The following is a 22,778-nucleotide window of genomic DNA, read 5'->3' as shown; positions in this document are numbered from 1 at the left end:
TCGTACCAAACTAAAACTCCAGCAGTGGCATTTTCCCCGCATCCTCCCCAACTGGAAATTTCTGATAATCTTGTAGGTTAAAAAAATAATAATAATAAAAATGGCACCATAGTTACATTTGCTATCTGTTCAGGCTACTCTTCCAGATCTTGCCAACCTATGACTTCTTTTTCTGCGATCGAATGTCCATCAGATCACTAAGTCAAAGAGTTTCTATTTGCAGCAAGTTCTGAACATTCCCAAGATGTCGGGCCCAGTGTGAGAGAGGGCAGCTGGGGGGTGCTGGGGGACGCAGAGGCCTCCGGTGGCTCCTCCCCGTGGCCACGCTCACGGGTGCCCCATTGCCATTGCAGGCCCGCCTCATCTGCCAGCAGTTCTATGCCATGTTTCTGAAAAGGTTCACGTACTCTTGGCGCAACTGGATGTTGATGGTAACGATGCAGGTCCTGGCGCCACTGGCGATCACCGTCTTCAGCCTGGCCTTCCTCAGCTTGGATACGCGCATGGATGAGGTCCCGCTGGAACTGACCCTAAAAACATACGGTCGAACCACCGTCCCTTTCTATATTTCTCCCAATTCCAGGCTGGGTCCTCGGCTTTCGGAATATTTTACAAACATGCTTGAGGCTGAGGAGCAGCTCCCTCTGGAGACCCTGGGTAAGTCCAAGGCTCCAGGGAAGGGCGTGCACAGGCTTGCTGCTCTCTGTGGGGGGACGCCCCATCCTTGGGGGCCACGCAGTGCTCCCTGAAGTCAGACAAACAGCCAGAAGGCTCAGGAAAACATCCTTAAACCCCTAAATGACAGGAAGGGGAGGATCCCCAGGGATGAAACCAGGTCGTGTCTTTCTGGGGACTGCGGCATGTCCAAAAATGAAGTTGGTAAGTTATCTGATGTGTTGGACAAGCCCTGAGAGATTTATACGTCTGTCAAGGGTGTTTGGTGACAAATGTGAAAAGGAAGGTCATGGGGCACCTGAGTAGCTCGGGTTGTGTGTCTGACTCTTGATTTCGGCTCCAGTCGTCATCTCAGGGTCGTGAGATGGGGCCTCTGGGTGTGTAGTCTGCCGGTGACTCTCCTTCTCCCTCTGTCCCTCTCCCTGCTCCCATGTGCACACCCCCTCTCTCTGTCTCCAAAAATAAATTAACCTAAAAGAAAGAAAAGGCAGGACATTAACTCTGGCAGGGAGGTTGCACAAAAAAGGAAACAGAACACACCACTTGGTTCAGCTGTGAACCGATTTAACCAACATTATGCTGGGCTCTAGGGGACAGCAGGGGCAGGGAGCCTGCAGGGGCAGTGGGTAAGAGAGGAAGGTCTGCGTCTCCATGACCAGGGTCAGTAGGTAAATGCGCCATTTAGCCCTCTGGAGGGGCACCCCCCGCGACCAGGCACTGGGGCCGTCGGGCAGGCCAGGGCATCGCTCTTTGTCCGTGTGAGTCTTGCAAAATTATTTGCTTTTAAAAGTTCTACTGCATGAGTTACGTGGAATAGAAGTAAAATCGTACTCACTTTTTTCAATCAAGTAAAGAGATCAAAGGCAGAACATGGTGTAGCACATGGGGAGAAGGAGGAACCTCACCTCCTCCGCGAGCGAGGGCCGGCCGAGGGGGCGTCCCACCAGCAGCACGGTTACCGCTGTGGCTGGGATGGCAGTCCCTTCCGGCGCCGAAGACCCCCAGGTTCCAGGGAGTTCTGGGTGGGTCTTGTGTTTAGGCGGCGCCGTGTGCTGAGAGCACAGTGAAGGAGGGGCTGCTGCCCCCCGGCTTAGAGGTCGGAGTGGAAGTGAGGAAGGGAGAGACAGCTGGGATGATGGCAGCGCTGCTGGACGGCGGGGACACAGCTCCGCCTCGGAGCGGGGCTGACTGGCTCCCTGGTCAGAGCCTGAGCTGTGAGCCTGAGCTGACTGGCGGAAGGGGAAAAGAACTGCAGAACATTCCAAACCACAAGGAGAGTGTTTGTAAGTGCGGGGAACGGTGGGTCCCCAGGGGCAGAAAGAGCCTGAGGACAGAAGCTGGGTTCGGACGATGGCTGAGAGCGGCAGGCCGTGTGGGCACTGAGGGCCACCAGTGGTGGTCCAGGGGCATGCAGTGTGACCACGCGTGGCCTTCCACGCACACGAGAGGGGCCCAGGGCTGCGTCAAGGCCCTGGGGAGGGTAAGGGAGGGACAGCTGGAAAGATGACTAGACTTTTCTGGGTTTTTCCTGCGGCTTCCATCAACAAAAGAGGCTTTAGAGCTGCCCCAGAGCTGTGAGGCCCAGACAGGGGGTGGTCCCACAGGCACAGGGGTCCCCGGAAGGGAGGGCACAGCCGGAGGAGCCACGGGGTCCCAGGGACGAGGTGCGCAGCTCTTGGACACTCCACTCTCTGGCAGGCTCCGTGGAGGACCTCCTCCTGCAAAAGGAAGAGGAGGATCCCGAGGTCTTTGATTACAAATACGTCGTGGCGGCTTCGTTTGAGGACTCAGGAAACCACACCACAGTGACGGCACTGTTCAACAACCAGGCGTACCACTCGCCCGCCGTGGCGCTGGCACTTGTGGACAACGTTCTCTTCAAGCTGCTCTCCGGGGCCAGAGCCTCTATCACAGCTGTCAACCACCCTCAGCCCCGGACGGCCCTGGAAGCCTCGGAGGATATCTTGTACCAGTATGTGCCACTGCCCTCCCCCCAACAAAGCCTTCCCGACCACGTCCACAGCGGGGCCCCCTTGACCACCTGTTGCTTCGCGTTTGCTTCTTGTAACGACAACTTGCCGCCGTGGAGGACGGCTCCTGTGGGCAGCTCTGCTCAGATCGCCTCCCCCTGTCTGCCCCCGCCTATGTCCTGCTGCAGGGGCCCGAAGGCACACTTCCTCATCACCAACTTGCTTTTCGGAATAGCGTTCTTGTCCAGCTCCTTCTCCATCTTGACAGTGAAAGAGCGGTCCACGAAGGCCAAAGACATCCAGTTCACCAGCGGCGTTTACGTGGCCACTTTCTGGCTCTCTGCGCTGCTGTGGGATCTCATCACCTCCTTCGTCCCCAGTCTGCTGCAGCTGGTGAGGGCTGTGTGGTGCCGGGACCCCTCCCTGCACATCATGGTGGGCTTGTTGTGGGGACCCTGCCAGGGACCGGAAGTCTGGGCCAACAGCTCACCCCGGACGTGATTCCATCACTGACTCTTGGGAAAAGGTCCCAACACCGTTAGAAGCCGAGGGGCTGGCTCCGGGGTCTCCAATGTGTGCCAAGCCCACAAGTGCACAAGCCAGTAAGAGGCAGCACACTGGGGACCCGTGCTCAGAGCCCGGAAACGGCTCACCGTGCGCCGAGGGGGCAGCCGCTGGATGGTGACACTCTGGGTGAGATGGCCACGTCCGCCTTTGCTCCGCCTGTGTTCTGTAACCGCACAGTTGAGGACATGCTGGGGCAGAGCCCCTCACCTGAGCGGTCAGAGAGGAGGACGCGCGGGGCAGGGGCCACCTGGGCAGCAAACTTACTCTTAAAGTTGGTATCATCATAGCCTTTCTCTAACCCTTAGCATCAACTCTTAGAGACCCTCCCAAATTCTCCCCTCTCCCCCGAGGTGGTGTTTCTGTACTACAAGGAAGAAGCTTTCACGCATGAGGGCAACATCCCGGCCGTTCTCCTGGCGCTCGCGCTCTATAGCTGGGCCAGCACCCCCTTCGTCTACCTGGCCAGCTTCTGCTTGCACTACGAAGGCAGTGCCTTCGTCAAGCTCTTCATCACACTCACCTTCCTGAGCATCTGCCCCAACATTCTCGTCTGGGTCACAAGCCAAAAAGGTGAGGACCGGCCATTGACACATACCTTTCATTCTTCCGCTCACGGTCACAGACGGTACACCCCCAAACATTAGGCTGTTCTCAGCAGCGGTCCCTGAAGAGCCCCAAACTGTGTCCCTAGCACACATCTCCTGGGGAGCGGAGAGACGTGGCTACAATCACCCGGTGGGTTATACGCAGCGGCCGGCAGGGAACAAAGCACTTAGCGTCAACACGCAGCCACGTGGATGGACATAGGGCCCCGCTGATAGGACGGATCCAGGTAACAGAGTCAGATGACTGGTGGCCTCGGGTTTGGGAGACAGGGGCTGCCGAAACAGAGACCCCAGGAAACCTCCTAGACACACTCTCCGTCTTGAACAAGGTGCGGGTTATGTGGGCATAACCGTGTGTCAAAATTCATCACATGGTCCATTTAGGATGAGGAGTTTCATTGAAATGAGTTATTCCTCCATTTTAAAGGAAGGTAGTAAGTCAATGAATAAGCCAAGGCTGGGAGAGGGCTGTTCGGTGAGTGTGCGGTTCGTGGCGGAGCCCCGGGAGCAAGCCGCCATCCACACTGTGCACCCGGGCTTAGATGTCGTCATGTCTGGCTGCGTCTCTCTCTGCATCAGGCTGGATACATACCATTTCTCCCTCCGTGGTCCTCTTCTCCAGGCACTTGGATGCCGACGCCCTCCTTTCAATGGGCGCTTGGGTTTCTGTTGTCTCTACCTGAGAGTATGTGAACTGCTCCCCCTCTTCGTCTCAGGAGCCATTCTGTCTCGTGGAGGACCGGCCGTGCCTGTGCCCGCAGCCATCTGGAGCACATCTCCCTGGCGGCGGTCTGCATTGTGCCGCACACTGCGAGTTATCTTGCACGCCACCGGTGGAATTTTGGAGGTGGAGCCGTTTTCATCTGAGCAGATCAAAAAAGCAACAGCATTTTGACTTTATGATGGGAACAGAACAAAAAGCACATGGCAGACAGAGGAAGGGGGTTAGAAAAGGCATGTCCTAAGAGAACCCTAACCCCGCAGTCCTCAGCCACGCTGTGCGTCCGAGGTTCATGGGTCTGCGTGCCAAGACGGACCCCAGGCGGTCCCAGCATGGGCAGGCCACGGAATCACCCTGAGCAGTGCTGCCCTCGTCTCCGGAAAGAACCCAAGGTTTCCTCCCTTCCTCCTCCCCTAAGCCACCCAAACCCATCCCAGGGAGACAAGCACCTGCAAGTCCAAGGACACTGAAGGGCCCTGATGGGGGCAGAGCTCTCAGAAAGAATGATCAAGCCAGGGTGCCTTGACCTCTGGACCTTCTCTCTGGATCCCTCCACCTTCCTGGGACCCATTTCTTCTTAGCTTGCCCCATGCCCTTTCTCCTCTCCCCTCCTGCAAAACAACAAAGACCAAGATCCTTCTCCTGCTTTGCAGGAGGCCCCTTCCGCCTTAAAAGTCACGGGAAAAGGAGGCTGGGACAGGGCACGAAGCTCTGGTCTGGGGGGAGCGCGGGGTTGGGGGGTAGCTCGCTGCTTCCTGCGTGCACCCCACCCCCACCTCCTGGGGAAGGACACCATTAGGACACTTTGGCCTCTGTACACGCACCCCAGGGGCCTCATTAGGAGGCTGTCACCATGGCAGCACAGAGTCTGGGATGTAAAGCCACATCTGAACTCTCCTTTTTCTGAGATGCCACTAAAGGAATAGGAAAGGAAATAAAGGTGTATGACTTCATGATAAAGAAGCATCTGAAAGGTACTTTGGGGGCAATGGTGGAGCAAGGACCTACTGAGCACCGCAGAACCCTGGGGAGGCTTGGGAGCCAGAAGCCGGGGAGGGGAGGAGGGGCTGCTGGCAGTCTGGGCCTGTTCCTGTCCCAGCGTCTCAGTCGGGAAGCGCACAACGCACAGGCAGGCTCTGGAAGGCAGACAGCCCTCCTCTGGGTGGCCGGAACTTGCTCGCACACAAGACCTACACATTCTGCTGAGTCCCCTGCCTGAAATGTCGCCCGCCCCTGTGCACAAAGCCAGCGATCACCTCTTGGGGCCCCTTCTGTTTCTGTGGCTAGACAGGCAGAGTTCTCTGAGCACTTGAGGACGGCAGATACAGGAGAGGCAAAGCAGATACAGAGAGCAAAGCAGACTGCCAAAAATGCAATACGGGGAAATGCGGGACGCAGAGCCACCACTTCAGAAAACATGGCATCTATTAAACTGTAGAATTCTATGAGGGGGGAAAAGAAAAGCAAACAATCTGAGTGCAAGAAAGAGCTGGCTGCCGACATAAACACTTAGCAGAAGGGGTGGTCGAGGAAGCCTGTCAACCGCCCGATCTCCGATCTCAGGGAAGGCAGAGCCAAAGACAGGAGGAAACAGGGAAGGCAGGGACAGGCGTGGGGGGGGGGGGGGTGGTGCGTCCAGGAGCTGTAGCCCCGTCCCCTGAAAAGCACGCCGCAAACGGAAAGTGGACTTGAGGAAATCACCACCAATATCTCCCAGAGTTGCAACCAAGTTCAAGGCCGGAGGGATCTGTCAGATGTCCCAAGATGGGGGGAGAGGGGTCCAGACCTAAACCCAGATGCTTCCCAGAGGACAAGTTCTAGGCACTGTTCTCCGGTCTGCTGAGTGGAAGGGCGGGATGAAGACAAGTTGAGCCACTCCAAGGGAAACACGACCCACCGTGTTGCCCTTTTTGAAAGTCAACGGAGAGACGGTGGCCCGGCAAAGTGAAGGAACAGAGACAAAGAAGGCACAGGACCAGGAGGGAGCGGGTCTGACCCTGGGGTGCAGCAGCGAATAGCCACCTTCTGGTGGAGGGCGAATTTCCGAGATTCGAGGGTTTGTGACCTTGCCCCGGCCTTTGAGCGGCTTTGGGGTAGGAGCCAGAGAGAAAGAAGGAAGATGAGTGGGAGCCGTGAAGATCTGCTTTTTCAGTGAGAAGGTCGCTCATGGACATCTCTGATTCTGGTTAGGGTGAGCTGGAGAGAAGCGGGTGTCGCCTCTCAGAGTCTAACCACTTCCCGCTTCGGGCCCAGAGACACCGCCGGGTGGACTGTTGGTTCCGACTGGGCTCAGGAACGTTGTTTAGTGGTTAAGCCTGTCTCTGAGCCCATGCAGGAGGGGCAAGGCTGGAGTCCTGCCAGTTACCCCCAACCCCTGGCCCCGCCGCCTCAGCCTCCAGGCGAGATTTCCAAAGTTAGAATTCTAAGTAGAACAGACGAGGAGGGCATGAGCCTCTGGGCTTCCCTCCCAGTCCTGTCTGCCACCTTCCCAGCTGTCCTGCTGCACTATGGTCTCAAGTGCGGCCCAAGGCCTGGTCACAGAGCCATGGCCCCCTGGGCCTCGGGGCCGGATCGCAGCAAGCGTGTGGAGCGCCACAGCTCAAGCCCCTTGGCTGGGTGGGCCCTGTCTCTGCGGCTGCTTCCGAGTCCTGGCCCAGAACATGTTGGTTGGGAGACCTCATGTCCCAAGGTCAATCCCATGAGGAGTGGCCCCGCTCGCAAGAATCTCACAGGTCGGCACCCAGAAGCTGTACTGCTCTAATCCCAGGTCTGGAGGGTAGAGCTCCCTTTGCGTCACTGGTTCAGCCGTGGGATCTGTTAGTCCTGAGCCCGCAGGCTCCTCCCGGAGTTACCCATAGGGGTGGGGCTGTTATGTGAATTGTCACCAAGTCCAAAATTAGAGCTCCTGTCCCTGCCCCTCAGTTCCTCCTTCCCACTGGGGAGGATGTGCTGGGGTAGAGGGAGGGCAGAGAGCAGCCGGTGCAGGGGGGGCGGGGCTCGGGGACCTGGTCACCACCAGCCCAGGTCCTATGCGGAGCACTGCGAATTCATCCTCTTAATGAGCGGCTGATGAGCAGAATGTTTCTTCCACAGAACACTTGTGTGTATTGGTTGTAAATAAACGCTTAAAATATCTTAAATACACATGCCCTCAATTTCTTGCCCAACAACCTTGTTTGGCATTTCCTCACTTTGCAATATGACACAAATCTGAAAATTGGCTTCTCTTAACCTCTAAGAGTCCCCAGTTTCTGCATATGTGGTTCACAACCAGCCGATTTACTGCCTTGCTTTTGTGTCTCATAGGACTTTCGCTAATTCTTGTGGCCTTTCCAGGTCCATGGTGAAGCAGAGCATTTGCAAATGATGGCTTTGTCTCCACAGATGATCTAGGCGGGGACGGTGTCCTTCTTAGCTCCCATCCATCTGGGGAGGGCGCTCGGTCGACCCCACAGCTGGCCCTCCAGACCCTGCTGTCTGGGCCCCACTCCCTGGGACACCTCATCTCCCTTCCACCTTGGCTCACCTCTTCCACAGACATCCCATGTGGCAGCCACACTCTTGCTGGTTTTCCCAAACACAGCTCTTTGGGATTCATTGGCACCATCGATCTGAACAGAAGTAAAATGACAGCCTCAGGAAGCAAGGTCCAAAGGAAACTATGTTTGCTTTGGGCATGGAGGTTGAATGAAGTCTCTGGTCCAGGGACCAGGAGAGTGACGTGTGCCAGGGGCTGTGCCCTTTCCTGCCTGAAGGTGAGTGAGTCATTTCTATCCCCTTCGCAGAGCTGGGCTACGTGACATTGTCGGACTCCTTGGACCGCAAGTTCTTATTGCTGCCAGGCCACTGCCTGGGAATGGCCCTCTTCAACTTATACTACAACTACGGAATCCAGAAGCTATGCAAAGCCAGGAAACTGGACCAGCAGGAGTGTAATCAACTTTGTGAGTACTGCACACGGAAATTCTCCCTTTGGCAGGACACAGCTCAGTGGGCTTGGATATGTTCACAAGGTTGTATGAGCAGGGCCACCATCCAGTTCCACATTTCCATCACCCCCAACAGTCTTTCCCCCATTGCCCCTCCCCCCAGCCCCCGGCCGCCACTACACCTGCTCACCTTGCCTGTGCACTTGCCTGTTCTGGTCCTTCATGTCTGCCTGCTCTGGTTTCAAGGTTCACCAATGTAGGAGCTGGTGTCGGAGTCTTGTTCCCATTTTGTGGCAGAATCATAGTCCGTTGTGTGGATGGACCACGGTTTATCAGTTCATGGCGTGAGGGACACGCGGGTTGTTTCCACCTGTTGGTGATTGGGAATGATGGCGCTGTGAGACTGATGGACAAGCTCTCATGGGAACGTGTTTTCAGTTGTCTTGACTACATACCTTTCTTAGGAATGAATCTGTGCTTAGCTTTTTGAGGAACCAACCACACTGTCTTCCACAGCAGGTGCACCATTTCATGTTACGTCTGTGACGGACAAGGGTTCCAATTTGTCCACATTCTCCCCAACACCTTTTAAACACTTTTTTTTTTTTTTTGCAAAGAAAGAGAGCAAGCAGGGGGCGGGGCAGAGGAAGAGAATCTCAAGGCGACTCCACACTGAGCACAGAGCCCAACATGGGGCCCGATCCGACAACCCCAAGATCACAACCTGAGCTGAAACCAGAAGTTGGATACCCAACCGAGGGAGCCAGGCACCCAGGCACCCCTAAAGTACTCATTTTTTAAATTGTGGTAAAATGTATATGAAGTTTACCATTTTAACCATTTTTGACGTACAGGTCAGTGGCGTTAAGGACAATCACACTGTTGTGCCACCATCTCCAGAATTTTTTTCATCTTGCAAAACCGAAACTATCCCTGTAAGACATCAACCCCCCCACCTCCCAGTCCCTGGCACCCACCATTCCCTTGGTGTCTGTGACTTCCACGGCTCTAGGGACCTCACAGGAAACCTCCTAATTCCTGTCTCATTTCCTTTTCTGGACACTCTGGAGTTACTATCTTTGTGGTTACCATGGGGATTACATTAACACTCTAACGCTATCACATTCTGATTGGAATTTATATCAGCCTGACTTCAGTAACATAGAAACTGCTCCCATATGGTCATGTCCCCACTCCCCTTCAATTATCATGTTTTGTGCATCCAGAAACGAAGACCAATAATTGTTTTCGTGTATTAGTTTCTTTAGCCGTGGAGAAAACTGCAAGTAGAGTTGTAAATTCACCTGACAAGAATACTAGCTTCTGGAATTGTCTTTACCTTTGCCAGGGACCTTCATTATTCCGATCTGTAGGTCCTGGACAGCCCCTGTCCAACATAGATTATTAAATGAGACTGGTGTGCTGGAGGAAAAAATGCATGGCATCATTCCGTTCATATCTTAAAAGCTCGTGTCTGGAACAGAGAGAAGGGTTACACCCAAATCCTTACAGTAGTTTGGAGCAGGGGAGGGGTACCTTTTCATTGGCCCTCACACGTATCCCTTCTTTCCGATGAGGGTGTATTTATGGTATAATTCTAAATTCTAAAATACACATATCTAAAGGGAAAACGTGAAGGCAGATGAGATTACAGAGAGGGGACTGGAGGCTTCTGGATATTTCGGTGGGACAGGTCAGCCAAAGCGGCAGGTGACTGACAACTGATCAAAGAACCCAAGTACAGAAGTCTTGCATTTCCAGCCACTGCCACAGGACTGGGCGAGGTCTCTGACTTCCCAGCATTATTTGCACTGAACGTGGGCTGTAGCAAGAGAAACAGAACACTGCTCATGTTTGCCACCTGCCGGGACGTGGTAACAGCGCCGATGACATTCCTGTACGGTTTCAGTGGCATTTGCTACAGGAGGAAAGGCTGGGACGCCAGCCCGAGTTCGGTAACCTGAGCTTCTTCCCCATTAGCAGAGGGATCCACAGTCCAGGAGAGCATCTACGCCTGGGAGCCTCTTGGGATGGGGAAGTACCTGGCAGCCATGGCCATCATGGGCTTTGTGTACCTCGTCCTGCTCTTCCTCATTGAAACCAACGTCTTGTGGGGGCTGAAAGCCAGGTTTCCTGACTTCAACAGGAAGGGACTACTGGTGAGTGGGTCAGTGTGTAACTTGGGAAGCCTGGGTCCATGGGCTGGCTCCACAGTCCATGGCTGGGAGTGGCCATGACTGTCAGCATTGGAGGGAGCCTGGAGACCATATCATCCACCCCAGGACAGAGGGGTGACAGCCCGTGCCTCCCTGGGGACCTGGAGGGATAGGGACCTAGAGGGGACTTGGCCCCTCTGACCCTGGTCTGCTGAGTAGGACAAGACCGTGGATTTTCTAAGGCCAGTCACCTTTTCAGAACACCTCTTCCTCCCGGCCTGCACCCAGTAAGCCAGGAGCCTGGAAAGAGAAGGGTCTGTCTGTCAGTTCTCGGTCTGAATATGGTCCAGAGGCGAAAGCCCCCCAAGGAAATTCTGGAGAAGATTCACTGGTTTTGCCCCGATATCCCCAGGCTTCAAGTCTTTTAATTTTCCTCAAAAGCCAACACCATGTGATGTTTCCGGGTCTGGTAGACCCCGGTCGCCCTAGACAAAGGGGTGGTGGTGTGTGCCAGGCCTGCGCTCCCTCTGCCTTCACCCCCTGCCCTGGCACCAGCAGGGACTCACACCGCCTACCCTGGTCCCCGGAAAGCAGGTGACCATGCACGAGGCAGCATCCATGCCCGTAGACCAAGACGTGGAACAAGAGGCAAAGATGGTGGAGACGTACTTGGAAAAGCTGCATGCGGAAAACCCACTGGTTCTTAGAGAAGTGACAAAGGTAGAGTCACACAGACGCTCCTGAAAAGCAAAGACCACTCCTCTGCGGGCCTTTCGGAAGAAAGCAGCCACCAGGGGGCTCCAGGCGCTGTGGAGACACACTGTCCGGGAGGTTCACCCCCAAAGTGCCTGAAGCAGGAGTTAGGGCCTGAGTCCTCCAGCGCCTCTCCTGGGGGCCCAGTAAGGCAGGAGGGCTGGAGCCACGAGCCCCCAGAGGCAGGAAGCCTCAGGGGCGGACATGACCAGCTGACCCTCTCTGGGATCTAGAAGACAGTTTCTGGGGGAGCTCCTGGTGAGGGGCGGGGCACCCCTAGAGCTCCAGCCAGGAGTTCATGGAGACCCTTCGAACATCCGGGAGCTTTGCGGCATTTCCCCAGTCTGTAAGTTCTTACTCTGTTTCCCCAGAGCCACTGGCGGTTCAAACAAACCAGCCAACATCCCAGGCCCCATCAAGGGGTTTTGTTTGCTTGAAGGATTGAAGGGAAGAGGCTTACCCCGGAGAACCAGGCTCTCCGTTTGCAGGGACAGAAAGAGGAGGGCAAACCCCGCAACCCTGCCGGGAGGGGAAGGAAGCCAGGCCCCTCCGAAGGCCTGGGCCCCGAGGGCAGCTGGTGCCTGACCCAAGACGGTGTGACAGGAGCAGGGCGGCTCCTCACCGCATGCCTTCTGTCTGGGTACCTCAGGTCTACGTGCAGAATGTGCCCCTGCTGGCTGTGAACAAGATCTCCTTCACCGTTGGAGCAGGGGAGTGCTTTGGGCTTCTAGGCAGCAACGGAGCTGGGAAAACGTCCATCTTCAAAATGCTGACTGGGGAAGAGCCCATCACCTCTGGGGCCGCCTTTGTCAGGGGCCTCAGCATCAGCTCTCACCTGAGGGAGGTAAGTGGGACCCGGGAGCAGGGGAGCACTGGGAAGGGGTGGCTGTGTTGGCAGGAGGGGGTGGGGAACGGCACCTGGGCGTGTGACCTCAGGCCTGGGGTGCACGTGGTCTTTGGAAAACCCATCGATCAGGTTTACATGTGACCCCCAGTCCCACAGCCCTACCTTTGACCTGTTCTCTGAGCTCGCCACCCACCCTCTCCTGTGTCCACTGCTCATAGTCCCAAACGTCCCTCCCACACCTTCCCAGGTCCCAGGTCCCATCTCCCAGCCGCTCGCACTGCACTCACACCGAGGCTCCTGGAGACGCCACGTGGGGCTGCAACACCAACGTTCCGTCTGTCAGGCTCTACACGGGCTGCCCCCACCGGAGCCCAGTGGTTACTCTGCCCCCCGTCTTCTGCCCGCTGAGGGTGTCCACACAGCCACATCTGCAGCCTGGCCCCAGTCCCAGCCCCGTGAGTGCACACACGCCTCCTAGACAGCCTAGCTCAGACGTCCTCCTGCTGACACCCGACCTTGTCACAAGCTCCTCAAACCCAGCCTTCTTCGTGGGGTCCCCACCTCCGCTACCAGCACTCATTCCATCACTGCCCGGTAGGCGCCCACACTTGTGCCGACCCAGTGGCCCTTGCCAGCACCAAGCCCTGAGGACAGCGGCCAGGCGGCAGTGCAGGGAGGGGAGAGGGACAGGGTGGGGCGATCGCGGGGAGCCAGTGAAAGGTGCAAGGAGAGACCAAACCGCAGCAGCGTAAGGGAGGATGTACCCTTCACAGCACAAGCCATCGAGCTGCCAAAACTTGATCAAGCCAGCTGCAATGTCCACGACCGAAATCATGTTCAGAGAGAAAGCCCAAGAACCCACGCAGGCCCCTTCAGCTCTGTTGTGTTCGGTGCCCACAGCCGGGGTGAACAGCCGAAGCCAACGTCAGCCTCGCACGGCTGCGAGACACTTAGATCCATTTCAGCTCTTTTATGATCCTACACATTCCGGGGGTGGCTTCTGGTGAGGGAAAATTGCGTGGCTCTGACCCCGTTCCTGGCAAGAATGGTAATGACAGGACCAAATGTGAAAAACTCCTCCAGAGAGACTTCTGAGAAGACAGTGAAGACTTGGGAGGCAGGAGGTAGGATGGGGAGAGGCCCAGGGAGGCAGCCACGTCCTGCCAGGGAGGCTGGGAGCCCAGGACTGCTCCTGAGGCTGAAGTGACTGGCAGCAAGTTCGGGGGAACACACCCCTTCCTAGAGAGTGGGCCCCAAAGGGCTGCGCCCTGGGTGCAGGGAGGAACCACATGCAGACGAGCTCCTCCAAGGACCCCAAAACAGCCGGGATGCGTGCCAGTCCCTGGAATGGCGCTGATGGGACCCTAAGCCGCTGATGCTCCCAGGCACATGGCGGGAGCCAGTGTCCGCCTCTGGGGGGAAACGATAGCATCCTTAGCTTCAGATGATTTCTACAACTCTGCAAATGCAATGCTTGGTACACAATAAAATTAACCAGGTATATGTGCATAAAAGACAAAGCCCCCCCCTTCAAAAAAAATAATTTAGAGCGAAGCCTGGAGAGTCAAAAGGGCAGAAGCTATCCAAGATAAGGTAAGAACTTTGGGTAGACCTTCAAGATGGCCCCAAGGGGTCCCCATCCTGAAACCAGCACCCCTGAGCAGCCCCTCCCATGCTGGACCAGGGCTGGTCTGGGTGGCAGCAAAATTTGCAGGACACCGGAAGGCGCTGCAGCTTCTCTGGGAGTACATCCTCCCCCACACATCCCTCACAATGGGGGAAGCTAACTGTCACCTCCTGAGGTCCTCACGCAGCCTGTGGGGGGGGCCCACGCAGAGAGCAGCTGCACCGTAGTCCTGAGACCTGCCCACCACTACGTGATCGAGCTCGACAGCCGATCCTCCAGGCTCCCAGGGACATGGGCCCAGTGGGGGGGCCAAGGACCACCTTGTGAAGGAGCCTGCCCAGGTCCGCCCAGCCAAGCTGTCCCCAGACCCGCGAGCTGACCCACAGAAACCACGAAATAGTGAACAAACCACAGCTACGTTTTGGTGAAACTTGTTACACAGCAGCATATGACAAGCTGATACAGAGGATCCGGGGAAAGGGTCTAACAGTAAAAGTCTAACTGTAACTGAGGTCCTGCAAGGAAAGGGCGCAAAGAAGAGGCGAGGTGGAATTCGAGAAATGAGTGTCTATGATTTTCTAAAACTTATGAAAGTCATAGAATTACAAATAATAAATCTCTATTAGCCCTAAGCAGAAGAAATTATAAGAAATAAATCTTTAGGAATGTTATAATAAAACTGCTGAAAAATAAACACAGGAAGAAATTTTTTTTGTTTTTTTTAAGCATTTGGGAGAGAGAGAGAGAGAGGGCACGAGCTGGGGGAGCAGCAGGCAGAAGGAGAAGCAGACTCCCTGCTGAGCAAGGAGCCTGACACGGGGCTCGATCCCAGCACCCAGAGATCATGACCTGAGCCGAAGGCAGACATCTAACTGACTGAGCCCCCCAGGAGCCCCCACAGGAAGAAAATCTCGAAGGTACCCACTTCCAGACGAGCAGGAATCAGGTCGGCAGGTGATGTCTTAACAGAAATGGCAGTGGCCAGAAGACAACAGGACACCTCAGAAATGACAGAAGTGTTAACAACCGGCCTATGAGAACACATTCCGTAAAAGCCATGCTGTGAAAGGAAGGTATGAAGAAGGTATTTTCACATAAACAAACACTGACAGGACAGATCACCAGCATGTACGTGAACAAACAAACAAACAAAAAAAAACACAAAACAAAACCACAGACAGAGCCATCTTTAGGCAGAGGGGAAAATTATCCCTGAAGACACAGGAAGGATTGAAAAGTCATTAAAAATAAATAAATAAATAAATAAATAAAGGGAGATGTATGAGTTTCGATTAAACGAAGCTATAATAATAAGAACATCTTCTGAGGTTTGAAATACATGTGCTGTGACGGGACACGACGGTGATGCCTGCTGGTCATGGGGCGTAAATGGAGTTAAGGGGCCTAGTTCCTGGAACGAGCGCCCAGCACTAGATCAAGGACACACGCCATAGTATCCAGGGAGACAAAAAGCCAGTACGGGGCACAGCAGGAAAACGAGAACAATTACGTGACCGAGGACAAGCAGGCACAAGCAGGAGGAGGAGCCCAGGGCACACAGGACAGTCAGCCCTGAAGAAGCTGGGGGACAGAACTCCCGAAGCATCAGGGAGCGCACTCGGTAGAAACGGACTGAAGACCGATGGGAAGACCATCAGGAAGGTACTCATGGGCCGGAACATCAAGTCAGCACAGGGCCTGGCCACAGTGGCAGATTCACAACTCCAGCGTGGGTCAGGGGAGGAGTGGATTTGCAAAATGTGGTCTATCCGTACGATAGAGTGCCATCTAGCCGCGTAAAGGAATGAAGGACAGACACCTGCTACGAGGCGGCTGGACCTGGAACCGGGAAGCTCGGTGACAGAAGCCAGTTACGGAAGGCCACGTATCAGGGATGCCTGGCGGGCTCAGTGGGAGGGGCGTGTGCCTCCTGATCTCCGGGTTGGGAGTTCGAGCCCCATGTTGGGAGTAGGTGTTCCTTAAATAAATTTATTTAAAAGATTTTATTTATTTATTTGAGAGACAGCGAGCTTGCAAACAGGGCGAGAGGCCCAGGGCGAGGTCGAAGCAAACTCCCTGCAGAGGCCGGAGCCCCATGTGGGGCTCGATCCCAGGACCCTGAGATGATGACCTGAGCTAAAACCGAGAGTCGGATGCTCAACCCAGGAGCCCCTTTTAAATTTTTTTAAAAAAATTTATTTAATGGGCGCCTGGGTTGCTCAGTCGGATAAGCGTCTGCCTTCGGCTCAGGTCATGATCCCCAGGTCCTTGGATGGAGCCCTGCATCAGGCTCCCTGCTCCACGGGGATCCCACTTCTCCCACTGCCTCTGCCCCACTTTGCCCTCGCTCTCCTCCTTGCACACTCTCTTTCTCAAAAATAAACAAACAGGGCGCCTGGGTGGCTCAGTGGGTTAAGCTGCTGCCTTCGGCTCGGGTCATGATCTCAGGGTCCTGGGATCGAGTCCCGCATTGGGCTCTCTGCTCAGCGGGGAGCCTGCTTCCCTCTCTCTCTCTGCCTGCCTCTTCATCTACTTGTGATTTCTCTCTGTCAAATAAATACATAAAATCCTAAAAAAATAAAAAAATAAATCTTTAAAAACAATTGTTAAATAAAGGCCATATGTTATATGATTTGTTTTGGGTGAAATGTCCAAGAGAAGCAAATCAACCAACGAGTGGTTGCTGGGGGCTGAGGATAGTAGAGACAGTGCGGAGGGAGTGCTAACGGGTATGCGGTTTCTTTGGGGGAAACGAAGTGTTCTAAACTTGACTGTGATCATAAAGGCACCCCTCTAAGTCTGCTAAAACCACAGAATTGTATACGTTCAGTGCGTGAATATGGTGGATTCCGTGGCATGTGAATTGTGTCTCAATAAAGCTGCTGTAAAAGGCAAGGAACAGGACGCCCGGGGGGCTCAGTCAGTTCAGCGCTCGACTCGATTTCAGCTCCGGTCATGGTCTCGAGGCGGAGGGATCGAGTCCCACATCCGGCTCTGCACTCAGCACGAAGTCAGCTTGGGATTCTCACCCTCTTCCTCCCCCGACTCGCACACACACTCTTTTTTTCTCTCAGATAAATAAATAAAATCTTTAAAAAGGGAAGGGAGGAATGAACCAAAAAACAAACGAAGAAAGGAAGGGAGAGGAAGAGAAGTGACACAGCAGCTGGTCGCGGACAGATCCTGAACCTGATCTTACTGTCACCAGCCCTCCAGCCCACAGACCATTCCTGAGGCTCACGCAGAAGTACCAACTTGTTCCATAAACTCAGGGGACTAGAAATTTACATTTCTCTGTGTTATTTAAAAATCTAACGGCATCTGCCAGGAAATCGGACTTCGGCCTCCCCACAACCCTTCTTCACATCGCCTCCTGGCATCCGTGTGACCTTGCCATTAGAAATGGGGGATTTATGTCTAGTTCAGCCTGCCCCTCCATCCCTCCTCCTCCTCCTGGAAATCTCGCACCGGTTCATCTCGCTACCGAACTCCTCGCTCTGCCTCCTTCTCACCACCGTTTAGATGGACAAGCCCTTTCAAGCATTCTTTTGCGTTTTCTAAGCTATATTTTTACCAGGATGCACTGGTGTTCCCAGCCATGGCTTGGATGTGACACGCGTTTCCGTGAGCCACACTCATCGCCCCGGAATTGTGTGGCTCCACTGAGGGGTTGTCCTTGGCCCACACTGAACAGTGCTCTGTGATCACCCCAGCCCAGCCCCAGTGTACTACAGGCTCAGGTGTGTAAGAACATCATATTTCTTCATTTTCTTTATATCACATTACATTTTCAAGGCTTCTACCCCAAAACTGTTTCAAAAGAGAGAAAACCGGGACGCCTGGGTGGCTCAGTTGGTTTGACGACTGCCTTCAGCTCAGGTCATGATCCCGGAGTCCCGGAATGGAGTCCCGCATCGGGCTCCCAGCTCCATGAGGAGTCTGCTTCTCCCTCTGACCTTCTCCTCACTCATGCTCTCTCTCACTGTCTCTCTCTCAAATAAATAAATAAAATCTTAAAAAAAAAAAAAAAAAAGAAAACTTATAGAGACCCAAACCAGATGTGAACGGAACTAAGGGTCAAAAGATCTATGCCTTCTTGGGATTCCTGGGGGGCTTGGTCGGCGAAGCGTTTGCTTTCAGCTCAGGCTGTCACTCAGGGTCCCGGGCTCAAGCCCCACATCAGGCTCCCTGCTGAGTGGGAAGCCTGCTTCTCCCTCTGCCTCTGCTGCTCCCCCCTTCTCAAACAATTAAAATCTTTAAAAACAAAACAAAACAGTCAAAAAACAAAGAAATAAAACCAAACCCAAAAACAACCCTCTACCTTGTTCATGACTAAACAATTTTCAGCAAACTACAAATAGGAGAATCATCAGGTTAAAATCATCTGATGAAAGCGACCTACCAGAAATGCTCATATCTCGTAGTGTGAGTCGCTTGGCGCATCTCGGTTCAAGACTGTTTCTCGGGCCCACAAGTTGCTCCTGGTGGTAGATGTCTTCAGGGGAAGCCTCACACTCAGCGGTGTGATGTTCCCAGTGCGTTCTCCCCTCGTTCACTCCATCCATGCAGTCTTCCCGTCTGCGTCCGGGCAGAGCAGTGCACGCCGCCCCCTGCCAGGGGCACCCAGAGTGGCTCCTCGCTGCGGTGGGGACGCAGATGGGAAGAAGAGCACTGGCTATTTCTCAAGAATGGTATCTTACCGCTTTCATCATCTACTCCAGGGGAGCCCTTGGCCAGGGGCACAAACGAGGGCACAGTTCAGTGCAAGTTTATAAAGCCAAAAACAGGGAAATAACTCACATGTGCCTGAGTTTTTTTAATAAACAACTAAATAAAATCTAGAAGCCTTCCCTGACTGGCAAAGTAGTAGTTCAACTGAGTTGGATTAGACATGTATTTCTTGACTGAGAAAAATCTTTAAGACATAATGTTGAGGGGCGCTTGGGGGGCTCAGTGGGTTGGGCATCTGCCTTCAGCTCAGGTCATGATCTCAGGGTCACAGGATCAAGCCCCACGTCAGGCTCCTCTCTCAGAGGGGAGCCTGTTTCTCCCTCTCCCTCTGCCCCTACCTCCTGCTCACCCTCGCTCTCTCTCTGTCTCAAATGAATAAATAAAATCTTAAAAAAAAAAAAAAAAAAAGACATCGGGCTGAGTTAGAAAGGTGATTTGCAGAACGGCAGAGGATACTGTTTTGGCAAAAACAGACACACAACCGGTCCTCTGCTGGGAGCCAGCCGAGGTTCTAGCAGCCTTCCTGCGAGTGTCCTACAGAGGAAACCTACTTATGGATTACATGTCTAATAGAAAATATTGTTAAGAGGGGGAATACAGCACCTTCTACTGCCCAGACGCCATGATGGTGACGAGAGGCAGGGCACTGAGGATACACGCCAGGCAGGCAGGGGGAAGGGCCCCACGTGTGCACATACACAGACAGTGGCCCGTCCACGAGCACCTCATCTGGGCTCCCTGATGCCACTGTTGTCCCACTCCCCCCACGTGGCACACATCCATGCACACGGCCCATACTCAGAGCAGGGCTGGAGCCTGACGGGGGCAAGGCCAGGTTAGGTGTCCAGGCCCTGCACGTGACTGGCGGCTCTCCTTCTGATGGGCCCCCCTCTTGGGCTGTGCTCCAACCCCAGGTACGGTCCCAGATCGGCTACTGTCCGCAGTTTGACGCCCTGCTCAACCACATGACTGGCCGGGAAACGCTGGTCCTGTACGCCCGGATCCGGGGCGTCCCCGAGCGCCACATCGCCACCTGTGTGGAACAAATTCTTGACGACTTACTCATGCACGCACACGCGGACAAGCTGGTGAAGACCTACAGGTGAGGCCTTCCGCCCCCACCAAGGACAGGTGCTCCCGCTCTTCTCCGTGCAGGCCAAGACCATGAGCTCCGGATTTGGGGTGGCTGTGCAGTCTGTGTGCCATGGGGCAGATTTGCGGGAAGCGGCCCTGTCCTGCAGACGCACGGGTCTGTGGTCTGGGCTGCCCGGGAGGCACTGCTCCCGGCTCCGACCCGGGGGAAGGTGGATAGGTGGGTAAGAACAGGTAGCATCACAGGTGTTACCATCCCGCACGTCCCAGAGGGCCTCGATTTTTGGTAGGCTCTCCCGTTACCATATCTCACTGTGTCTGGGGCATCTGAGCTGCCGATGTTCAAGTGAGAAACTGAAGGGGTCTTCCTCCATACTCCGAGGTCACTGATCTGGAACCCAGTGCCCTTAGCATCCAAAGCCGCCCATCTCAGGACTTCCTCCGGTGTATGCAGCGCCCCCTGGAGGCTGATGACAATATCACACCCCTGGGACAGGGATGGCGGAGAGTCCCAGGGGCCAGTCCACGACTGCTGACCTTGGCTCTTCCCTCTCTGCTGGCTAGGGTTTCAGACAGGTTTTTGTACTTCCCTGCATCTCTTGAAGATTAAACTATTTAACACTTGCAAAGTTTAGAACAGCTCCCCCGCACGTTGTAAATGCTATGTGTTCATTTTTTAAAAGTTCGCTAAAATGGTCCTCTGTCCTTAAGCTCCCAACACCAGAGACCCTCAGAGAAGACTCACAGACCACGTGCTCTCTGCAGATCTACCCCTGTATCCGGGGCCATGACCTGTATACTGAGTGGACAGCCAAGTCACAGTGCAACCTCACAGGAGGGTGGCGGGCCATGTCACTAAAGCCCCACTCAGGGGCTGTGGGATGCTTTCCCCACAGAGAACAGAAAGCCTGTGTGTGTGTGTGTCTCTAGGGTAGGTGGGCTGCTGCTGATTGTTGGTTGCCATTCATCCCAACCTTTCCCTCTCTGCTCCCAGCGGCAGCAACAAGCGGAATCTGAGCACGGCCATTGCCCTGCTTGGAGAGCCTTCGGTCATCTTCCTGGACGAGCCATCCACCGGCATGGATCCCGTGGCCCGGCGTCTGCTCTGGGACACCGTGGCCCGGGCCCGCGAGTCCGGCAAGGCCATCGTCATCACCTCCCACAGGTAGAGCCAGAGTCTCCGGGGGTCGGTGGAAGAGTAGGGACAAGGGCTGGCTGGGTGGGGCCGGGGGCACAGACCTGTCAGCAGCTGTGTCGGAGCCCCTGAGGAACGTGCCCAGCCTCGCCAGGCAGGCCCCTCTCTGAACGTGGGAATCAGGAGCAGTGTGATCTGGCTGTGGACACCGGCCTCTCTGCAGGAGCCTCTGTTGTGGAAGGCGAGCGTCGGCATCCCCTGCCCCGCCCCTGTCAGGCCTCTGCCCCTCTCCCCAGCATGGAGGAATGCGAGGCCTTGTGCACCCGGCTGGCCATCATGGTGCAGGGTCAGTTCAAGTGCCTGGGCAGCCCCCAGCACCTCAAGAGCAAGTTCGGCAGCGGCTATTCCCTGCAGGCCAAGGTGCGGGGCGACGGGCAGCAGGAGGCGCTGGAGGAGTTCAAGGCGTTCGTGACCCTGACCTTCCCAGGTAAGGGACACCACACACAGGGCCTCTGTGCCTCAGCCCTGCCAAGCGCCCCCCCCCCCTGCCCCCATCCCTGACCCCTGGGAGGAGGGCCGTGACTCCCTGGTCCCAGGCCCTCCGGGGAACACGGTGTCCTCTCCGTGCAGGCAGTGTCCTGGAAGACGAGCACCAAGGGATGGTCCATTACCACCTGCCCGGGGATGACCTCAGCTGGGCCAAGGTGAGCATGTACCTGGGCATCAGAGGGAGCAAACCTGTGATGTCACCGACTTTCTGGGGTGACGAGTTTTCTTTTCTTCATGAACGTTGCATTCATAGCATTTTCTCTCTGCCGTCTCCATGGTAATATTCACGCAGATTTCATAAAACACAAGGACGTGTGAACTGGAAGGGACCTTCAGCTCCTCCTACCCCTCATTTCAGAGAGAGGGAAGCGGGTCCAGAGAGGGGACACTGCACGTGCAGGGTCCCATAGCATGCCAGAGATCCAGCTGGGGCTACTGCCAGCTGGCCCCATGCCCGGGCAGTGCCTTTCTCTGAGATCAGACAGCTGACTTCCCTAGGACTGACTTCTTGGGAAGTGCTCTGGGGACAGCTGAAAAAGAGATGGGTCTTTAAGGGGCTTCATCACACCCAAAACCCTCCCTCTTCCTACTCTTTGCTGCCTCCTCTCCCCTCCCTTGTGCCCATCATCCACAGTGGCCTCCCTTCTTCCCAAAAGGTGTTTGACATTCTGGAGCAAGCCAAGACAAAATTCAGGCTGGATGACTACTGTGTCAACCAAGTGTCTCTGGAGGACATTTTCTTGAGCTTCACCTGCTCTGCGCACCCAACCAAAGAGGAACACAAACAAGAGCAAGGAGAGCCAGCAGACCATTCACCAATCTCTCCACCTCCCTCTCCACTGCCCTCCCAGCCTCTCTCTCCACTGCCCTCCCAGCCTCCCTCTCCACCTCCCCCTCTACTTTTCTCCCAGCCTCCCTCTCTATTTTCCTCCCAGCCTCCCTCTGAACCTCCCTCCCAGCCTCTCTCTCCATCTCCCTCCCAACCTCCCTCTCCAACTAGCTTTCCGTCTCCTTCACAACCTCCCTCTCCAACTTGCTCTCCATCTCCCTCCCAACCTCCCTCTCCAACAAACTCTCCATCTCCCTCCCAACCTCCCTCTCCAACTAGCTCTCCATCTCCTTCACAACCTCCCTCTCCAACAAGCTCTCCATCTCCCTCCCAACCTCCCTCTCCAACAAGCTCTCCATCTCCCTCCCAACCTCCCTCTCCAACTAGCTCTCCATCTACCTCCCAACCTCCCTCTCCAACTAGCTCTCCATCTCCCTCCCAACCTCCCTCTCCAACAAGCTCTCCATCTCCCTCCCAACCTCCCTCTCCACTTCCGTGAGATGTTTACTTCCCATAATAAAGAGTGCACAGTCTGCCAAATGCTGCAAGGAGTACAAAAGCAGCTCGTGGACCCAGTGAGCTCAGTTCAGGG

At 55.0% G+C, this 22,778-nt stretch overlaps 1 protein-coding gene across 8 annotated transcripts in view; it reads left to right on the top strand.

Moving 5' to 3' along the window:
• Positions 1–21,799, top strand: part of LOC309854381 (ATP-binding cassette sub-family A member 17-like) — a 67,286-nt gene extending 45,487 nt beyond the window's left edge. For 2 of the 8 annotated variants that reach the window (XM_082713451.1, XM_082713445.1), the window contains exons 19-30: positions 354–657; positions 2,374–2,647; positions 2,834–3,038; positions 3,563–3,782; positions 8,324–8,482; positions 10,448–10,626; positions 11,215–11,343; positions 12,026–12,220; positions 19,496–19,683; positions 20,668–20,838; positions 21,105–21,295; positions 21,439–21,799. In XM_082713451.1, coding sequence (XP_082569577.1) covers positions 354–657; positions 2,374–2,647; positions 2,834–3,038; positions 3,563–3,782; positions 8,324–8,482; positions 10,448–10,626; positions 11,215–11,343; positions 12,026–12,220; positions 19,496–19,683; positions 20,668–20,838; positions 21,105–21,295; positions 21,439–21,638 — 2,415 coding nt within the window. In that variant the 3' untranslated portion in view covers positions 21,639–21,799. The remainder of the gene's footprint in view (positions 1–353; positions 658–2,373; positions 2,648–2,833; positions 3,039–3,562; positions 3,783–8,323; positions 8,483–10,447; positions 10,627–11,214; positions 11,344–12,025; positions 12,221–19,495; positions 19,684–20,667; positions 20,839–21,104; positions 21,296–21,438) is intronic. The other 6 variants (XM_082713444.1, XM_082713447.1, XM_082713450.1 and 3 more) reach the window with 4 other exon arrangements.
• Positions 21,800–22,778: the final 979 nt, after the last annotated feature.

This window comes from Mustela nivalis (assembly GCF_964662115.1).
Source record: "Mustela nivalis genome assembly, chromosome: 19".
Taxonomy (NCBI): domain Eukaryota; kingdom Metazoa; phylum Chordata; class Mammalia; order Carnivora; family Mustelidae; genus Mustela; species Mustela nivalis.
The sequence above is the reverse complement of the archived record's forward strand: the minus strand, read 5'-3'. Positions and strand labels throughout refer to the sequence as shown.